Raw genomic sequence first — 8700 nt, 5'->3', positions numbered from 1 at the left:
TATTAAACGGTAATTTGTTCTTTTGCAACATTTGGCCATAAAATCGCATATTTTTTTTGTGTATTTAAATCATCAAAACACTGTTGTTTTACAGATAATAATTAAAAAGAAAATAATATATGTTAAGGTTTGAAAAATCATTTTTTAAACTGTTATTTTACAGATTTTCCCTGTTTTTTGGGGGGTTTTTTTTAAAATAAAAGATAGGATCTAGTAAAATTACACAAAATGCATTAATTTACGTGTTAACTTTACTTTTTTTCTCATTTTATAATATATTGTAAAAATACAACACGATTTCGCTGTTTTATTGTATTTAAACCTGTTAATAAAATATTATTTTAGATATCTGCTGTTTTTTTTCTGTGCTTTTACAGCTTTTGAATGTTACAGTATTCCACCATTTTTAACTTATTTTTTTCTGGCCCTCTTCCAACCTTAACTTTTAACATTTTTATGGATTTTTTTATTTTTATTTTATTTTTAACTTCAACAACATCAATGTCCCTGGCTATTGGCTGTTTTTTTAACTTTTGAATCTACAGTGCTGATTAGGCAGATGTAAAATGGTCACATTTCAGAGTTTTTCGAGCCTAACTCTGTCTGTGTGATAAAATTAAGCATATTTATTGTATTTTCAAAGTGTCTCTAATCCGTCCAGTGTTGTTGATTCTGGAGCTGTTACTGACTGAATGTGGGGATTTTTTTTCTCAGGTGGCTTTTCATGCTTAAGAGGTTAAGCTTGTGTCTTCCACTGAAAGGTGTTAAATAATTAAACAGAATCTATTAGACATAGATTTCCCCACCTTTAGAAAGGTTAATACCAAGATTTGTATAACCGACAGGAAACAAAATCTCCTCTAAAGTGAGACATTTGCATAACAGAGGTCCTGTGTTCAGACCATATTTAATTGCTTTTATAGAATTAATATTTCTATTTAAATGTTCATTATGTGAACTGTTTTAACAATGCATTTGCCAGACTGGAAGTTCACAGAGCGGATGCAAAAATGTTTAACATGCACATAACAGATTTAACTGATTTCAGAAAAGAGCTCTGCAGGGTACCTGAGAAACGCTCAGATATTTATTCATCACATTACGGAAGAGAAAAGGAAAATTGTACCACTTGCAAAAATCTGTTCTGGCTGCTGCCGGAGTTTTGGTCCTTTAAATGGAGCATCAAGGCCTGGAAATGGTCTCTTTTGTCGCAGCCACTGATGGATTTTTAACAAGTGTCTCCCAGGTCTGGCTCTGGTCCCAACTGGGTTTGGAAACAGGATGGAACGAATGGTTGAAAGATGAGCAAGACGTTCGCTAACATCTGGCGTTTCGATGTGTTGTTTCTGAGGCTTTTTCGTGTTGAAGAAACTATGCAAACAGTTGAACTATTAAGGAGTTTTTCTTTTAATTCAAGTTGTAAAAACAAATAAGATTATGTGGATATTTGCCAAACATTATTATATTAGACTTTCTGTTTATGTGTGGTTTATGTGGTTTATGCTGTGTAGAAGAACCACAGGATAAAAGACAACAAAGGGATGTGAATGTTTGATTTTAGCATACATTCATTGACAAAGCTGATTAATATTATTGAAAATTCACTGTCGGATCTTGGTGAAGTTATTATCCATCCATCCATCATCTATACAACGCTTAATCCTCACTAGGGTCGCGGGGGGCTGGAGTCTATCCCAGCTGACTCAGGGTGAAGGCAGGGGACACCCTGGACAGGTCACCAGTCTATCACAGGGCTACACTTAGAGACAGACAACCAAGCACACTCACATTCACACCTACGGACAATTTAGAATCACCAATTAACCTCAACATGTTTTTGGACTGTGTGGGAGGAAGCCGGAGAACCCGGAGAGAACCCACGCTGCACGGGGAGAACATGCAAACTCCACGCAGAAAGATTCCGGTGCCCCCACCGGGACGCGAACCGGCGACCTTCTTGCTGCGAGGCAACAGTGCTAACCAACTGCGCCACCCTGCAGCCCCATTTGAACTATTAAGGAGTTTTTTTAATTCAAGTTGTAAAAACAAATAAGATTATGTGGATATTTTCCAAACATTATTATATTACTGACTTTCTGTTTTATACAAAAAGGAGAAAAAATGTCTCTGTGGTTTATGCTGTGTAGAACAACCAGAGGATAAAAGACAACAAAGGGATGTGAGTGTTTGATTTTAACATACATTCTTTGACAAAGCTGATGAATATTACTGAAAATTCACTGTCGGATGTTGGTGACGTTATTATATTACATTAAATAGAGATCATTAACACAGTGGATGTGTGTTGTTTGTGGATATCTATGAGTGATTTCACAATCAAAATGCACTCAAAAGGGTATCATATTATTAGCACTAATTATTTTTCCTATTATTACTTTAAGGGCATAACTAATCTGACTAATTAATATCCCTCCATGACATCTGCTCGTTTCTGTAAATTCACATTTGTGCCGTAGTTGTTTACCGCCTCGACTCGACAGAACTCGACACCAGAAGTATGATGTGAGACTAAGTGTGGGGGTGATTTACTTGGTTTATGTGTGTTTGTGTGTGGGCAGAAGAGAAATGTTTCTTCTTTTACCTTAAATAATGTCCACATCAAAAGCTCCGTCAGGTACATTGAGCAGCAGCGGTGACTCACTTGTTTGCCCTGCAGTCCTCAGACGTGCAGCCTGTGAATGGGCAGAACCGCTATAAAGAGGACACAAACAAACAAACATGTGGGCAGAACCGCGGCTTCCTCATGCATTCACAGCATATATATACTGTATAATAATGCATATCCAGTCATGCGGCGTGTAAGCAGGATGTTTAGTGTAGTAAGCGATTGCTCGAGGTCACTGCAGCTCAGACTGTACGAGCTTTTGTCACAGCTTCTTTCTTTCTTTTTTATTCCCCCCATTAATCGCTGCCTTTCTTCTTCTCTTACATGCAGTTTTTTTTGTTTGATTTCTTGGCCACCTTTCTTTTGTCACTTCCCTCACATGTGTTTTGTTTCTGTCCACCAGGTGATTCAGACCGTCCGAGCGGCAGACCTGGACAACTTTGCGAATGGAAAGTTCTCCTTCTTCGTGCCTCCTGAACATCAAGTCAACACGAATTTTACGGTGAAGGACAACGGAGGTAAGACTTCAAGGAGCAGGCGGTGTTTGAGAGAAACACAAAGAAAGAGACACAACCATGCAGGCAGATGCAGTTTAGTGCTTTGTTAAAGGGGAAATGCAGATGAACAGAAAAGAAGGGAGGGAGGCAGGTAGAAAACAGGACAGTGAGAACATTTTGGACAACGAGAGCAGATGAATAATGAAGTGTTACATGTATGACGATGACAGGATGATCGGGTCATTCAATCTCCAATCATCACTTTTTTTTAAAACAATTTCTGCTTCACCATTTATGGTTTGATCTCTGATTTCTACCGCATAAATGATGGTTATTTATATCTCGAGTTAGTGACATATCAAGTACTTTCCTATAGGGATGCACGATATATCGGCTACCACATCGGTATCGGCCGATATTAGTGTTTTTTCCGATATATTGGTATCGGTCCGATGAACAAATTTAGCTGATGTGAAAAACGATGATTGTCTAACATCAGTGCCTTCGTCTCTACATCTGATATTGCTGCTATTTCACAGATGTTTTTACTTAAATGGTCGTGGACTTGAACGTTAAATATGTTTAAATATGTTTTACTTTTGTTACGTGATAAAGAAGACTATGTGGTCTAACGTGGTGTGGGCTTCTTTTGAATAGTTTTCATGTCCTCACAGAGCTTACTTATACTCATTTTTTTGGTGTGAACAAAAATTGAATATCAACATCGGTAATATCATTTATCGGCAATTTCAGAAATCCTAATATCGGATATCGGTATCGACCAGAAATGTTAATATCGTGCATCACTACTTTCCAACACATTGGATTAGATAAGCTTGCAAGTTGACCCACATTAAAATTTGTGGCTGTGTTTGAACAACAATAGCTCAGAAACAATTAAAGACAAGTCTCCTCCAAACCAAGGTTTACGCTCACGTGGGATCCCATAATGAAAAATATGCCCACATTTTAAAGCTATATTTTCTTAGTTATATTTAGATGAACCATTTTAAACCTCCAGAACTCTGTTCTACTTGAATCTGACAATATTTTTGTTTTTGTGGAAAAACTCATCGCTGCTCGATCGGTTATGAAAGTTCAACAAAAACAACAAAACTAACTTTCTTGTTTTTAGTATTTCTTATTGAAAAGCATTCTATCTGTTTCGTTTTGTATTATTGTGACATATGACTACATTATAGTACAGAATATATCACTAGTTAATGTTTTGCATTTTTCTTGTTAATCTGCCTTATTTATTTTCCCCATAATTTAAGTGACCTAACATTACAGACTATTTAATGTACCTGTCCAATAATGCAGAATCTAAATCAATGACGTAATGAGAACTAACAGTAAAACTTTCCGGCTTCTTTCTGTGATAGTTTCTGAATTATTCTCATTCAAACATGGCCTCAAATTTTAATGTGTGAAAAAATGTGCTGAAAGTGGATCAATGGGCAACTCCTTTTTGTTTTCTCTCTGAAAATGTTTTTGATATATCAATCTAAAATGTCACAAATATAATTTTGAATATCCATAGCTTATGATTAAAAAAATAATAATAATAAACATCTCGAGCAAACCCGAGAGGTTCAAGCTGAAAGCTGTTGATGATTTGAGACTGACTTGAATGTGCCTGTTGGGTTTAGATGCTTTGACCTATGTTTTAGCCTGTGTTATGTAAGTTCTGTGATCTAGAGATGACCAAAGCATTAACCAGTGTTGTGGTTTTCCCTCCTTACCTATGTTTTAGCAGCATTAGTTACTCCACCTACAGTAGTTCCTACACTGCCACCCTGTAGCCTGCAGCCGATATCAGCTGCACATAGGACCAGTGTCGTGGTCAGTTGTAAAATATTTGTCAGCTGCTGGCAAAAATGACCTTGTGTGCAGTGAGGGTCACTCAAAAACAAACTCAGATATTTAGTTTGTGATAATTCAGATGTAAGCAAAGTGCTTTCCTTGACACTCAGCATGCAGCATCCTGTTAAACATGAAGTCGTCCTAACATGCCAAACATGACTGTGGACTTTTTTCTAAATTAAATCTTCCACTGAGGTTACTGTCTTTAAAGAGTAATTAAAACATTAATAACACGTTAATTGCTACGTGCGGAGTCGTCGTTAAAGCTGGAAAACAACATATGGCTGACTTATCAGATGCATTAACTGATGAAGTATTAATGAACTTTCTCATTATGTTAAATTATGTAAAAATGGAATCTGTGCAGCAGTATATTAAATGTAATTTCCACAACAAAGTCCAACACAGCAGCGAAGAAAGCGAATGTTAGACTTGCTTTTATCAGCTGGAGACAAACTGGTGTATAAATAGGAAATCGTTTAGCAACAGGCGTCAGCTTCATAAATGACGTGTTCACAGTTTAGACTTTCAAATGCTGCTTCCGTGTGAGAAGTGTTTTGCAGGTTGTTTTTGTAGAACGTTCTGTCCACAGTGAAAACACCTGGACATGAAAATCTCTTCGTCTTTGCCCTCTTTTCACTGTGCAAACAACAAAACCGTCATAGCAAACATCTGCTGAGGAGTGAGACAGACAGCCCTGCAGACCCAATCACAATTTATAGTCAGGACGTTGTCTGATAAAATCAACATAAATGCGAGTCGCCGCCAGCGTCTGTGGACTCAGTAGAGTGTCAGCCTGTTGGACCTGTCTGCTCCTCGGCTCTCTGCGGTCACCTACGTATGCTGGGTTTCAATGCAGACAGATTCAAGGTTTAGTTCTACTGGTCTCAGTTGAAATGAAGAGGAAAAGATGTGTTTTACCGGCTTAATTTGGCATGAATGAAATGTACTGCTGCCCTAGTCTCACATGGGGTTGCAAGGTGGCTCGGTGGTTAGCACCGTCGCCGGTTCATGTCCCTCCGGCAGGAGGCAGTGCAACCTCCATATCTCCAGTGATGCAGCCATTGAGGACGCTCTCAATGGTGCCACTGGAGAAGGAGCACACGATGGGAGGTGGGACTCATGCTCTCCTCAGTTTGTGGTGGAATTAGAGGCATATGTGAGCCTTCTTGGCCAGCGATGTGGTGTTGTTGGTCCAGGAGAGGTCCTCAGATACCCCTTTTCCACCAAGCTGGTATCGCTGGTGACACCTCCCACCGCTCACACTCAAGTCCATCATGTACCTCCTTTAGTGTTGGTCTGATGGTCTCACTCTGGGTCTTTATGCAGGTTTTGGCATGATGGTGATGTAATCTCATACCCCTTTTCCACCGAGCTGGTTCCAGTGCTAGTTAACTTTAGTTTAGCTTAGTTAGCTTAGTTTAGACTCCTAGAAAAAAGCTGCTGTTCACTTAATGTTCTGGTTACTGACAGTGTATTTATCCTGTTCATTCGATTTCTGCTATAAATATAAACATTTCCATGTTCTTCTTTGATAACATTCATTTTGTAAAATGTACATATAATATTTGTGTGTTCACGCACATTATCCACCGCTACCAAGTGATGGACTAGTACTGTGCTGTGAGATAGTACTGGTTTAGTGGCTACAGTTGGTATCGCAAGACTCACAGGAGCAGTAGTAGAGAAATTATTCATATATGTTTATACTCAGCAGATCAGATCAGTCTGGTCAGTGTAGTTCTAATGAGCTGTGAAAACAAAGCTGATTCTCCAGCTGTAAGTCAGATTTTTCCCTTATTTGTGATCAGTCAGCTTCGTCACCCAGTTGCGTTCCAATCACTGATCTATAATAAAGACCACATAGATTGTGTTTAACTCCTGCCTGGGTGGGTTCTAGGTAGAACACTTTGGCACTTGTGAGCCCCCTAGTACATTATCTGAGGTCAGGGAGGGTTTATTACTTCACAGCTCTGGATCAGAGTGTTTTTCAGGTGTTGTTCAGGGGAGAGGAGATGCACATGTGTTAAAACTGGCATAGAAAAGCCTTTAGTGTCTCCAGAGGAAACACTGGGAAGTCTGAGAAAAGTCTAAAGAGGTGAGTTGATGCAGGGTCAAGGATACATTAGCTGGTTCTAGTGAAACACACTCAAATCTGTTAGGAAGCTGAGTTGCATCGTGGGCAGCAGGTTTTGAAAAGGAGAAAGAATAAAGGCCATAAGGCTGATGTTCATTTGTGTGGATTGCTGCATGTTTCCCACCTGTGTGGTTTATCAACATGTAATGTGCATTTTTGATTTCTCGGGTGGAATATTTCAATTTCAAGTGTAATATTTTATTTTCTTTTGCAACGTTTTGATGACATCTGCAGTATTTTCACTGTGCATTATTTCATTATTTCATTCTCATGTCTGCTTTACTCTTAACCGTTCTGTTGTAGCCTCATTTAAGTAAAGACTACTTATTTTATTTCAGTAATGTAATGCACTTATATGTTATTGCTTTCTACTTTTAGGCACTGCTCCGTCTATTTGTTTGTTCTGAGCAATATCTGGAACCAGAATTTCCTTTGGGATTAATGAAGTTTTATTTTACCTTCTATAGATTGAAGCATAATAAAATTCAGCCACCAGAAATGAAATCACACAGTGAATCTGTAGCTTTCTGCCTGTTTTTGCTGCATTCTGCATCCCTGAGTCTTTACTTTCGGTGGACCAGGTACCATCCTCCCCACTTCTCCCCACTGAGATCTGCTTTAATGTCCAGGAGAAAACCTGCAGCGCTGTTGCCTTGGTTACCCAGCTGCTGGAGTTTTCTGTTTATATCTTCTCCTCATTTAGCTTTTTGATTCTATCTCTCCTGAATAAACAGGCGGCGGGAAGGTCGCGCTTTGGTTTTTTGGGGCTTTTTTTTTTTAGGTATGTGTCAGGGTGTGTGTGATGTTCCCCGAGCTTTTGGTCTCACATCTTTTTCATGTGGTCTCACCCGTCTCTCTCTCTCTCCGTTATCTTCGTCTCGCTTTCTCGCCGTCAGATTCCGTTTGCTTTTCCATCTTCCAGCGTCTCCTCCCGGTGTTATTGCAGTTGCTTTCTGCAGTTGACCTGAGACAGATTGAGGACTGAGGAGAGTTGACATCAATCTCAGTAATGAGACGCAGTGACAAGTTTGAGACAGGGAGGCTGGACGGCAGCCTGCGAGCCAAACGCTGCAGGCACTTTCTGTTGTTGTTGTTGTTGTTGTTGTTGTTTATTTGTGCTTCAACAGAGCCTGGCTGGGTAAATACATTGCAGGTGGATTTTTTTTTAACTCTTATTCCTTAGCAAATATCATAAAGTGATCACAAGTACAATTAATACCACTCGATAATACTTCAAGGTCGACAATTCTGTGATATATAAACGCAAATATTTCCACATGTAGGGGAAGCAGACTGTATAAGAAACACTCCAGTCATGAAAAAAACTCAATAGTTTATGTGCTGAGCAGCTTTTTATGACCCACAGTTAGGTTTTAGTTTGTTATGGAGAAACAAAGCCAGTTTAGGGAGACTGTCGGGGTGGATGGAAGGGTCAAAAAAAAAACAAGCTCCGCTGGCTTTTCTTACAGTGTTGTTTTCTTTACGCGTATAACTGTTGAACAACCAGAGTCTGAGGAATTGTGACTAGAGATGGAGATCCATCCATCCATTATCTATACACTGCTTAATCCTCA

At 39.0% G+C, this 8700-nt stretch overlaps 1 protein-coding gene across 1 annotated transcript in view; it reads left to right on the top strand.

The window, feature by feature from the left end:
- The window catches only part of LOC103365115 (cadherin-18-like), a 156130-nt gene that overhangs the window by 130904 nt on the left and 16526 nt on the right, over positions 1-8700 (top strand). The window contains exon 9 of the mRNA XM_008292459.1: positions 3030-3144. Within this exon, the coding sequence (XP_008290681.1) occupies positions 3030-3144 (115 nt within the window). The remainder of the gene's footprint in view (positions 1-3029; positions 3145-8700) is intronic.

This window comes from Stegastes partitus, unplaced genomic scaffold, assembly GCF_000690725.1.
Source record: "Stegastes partitus isolate 25-593 unplaced genomic scaffold, Stegastes_partitus-1.0.2 Scaffold812, whole genome shotgun sequence".
Lineage (NCBI taxonomy): Eukaryota > Metazoa > Chordata > Actinopteri > Pomacentridae > Stegastes > Stegastes partitus.
This window is presented reverse-complemented; position numbering and strand designations above follow the sequence as displayed.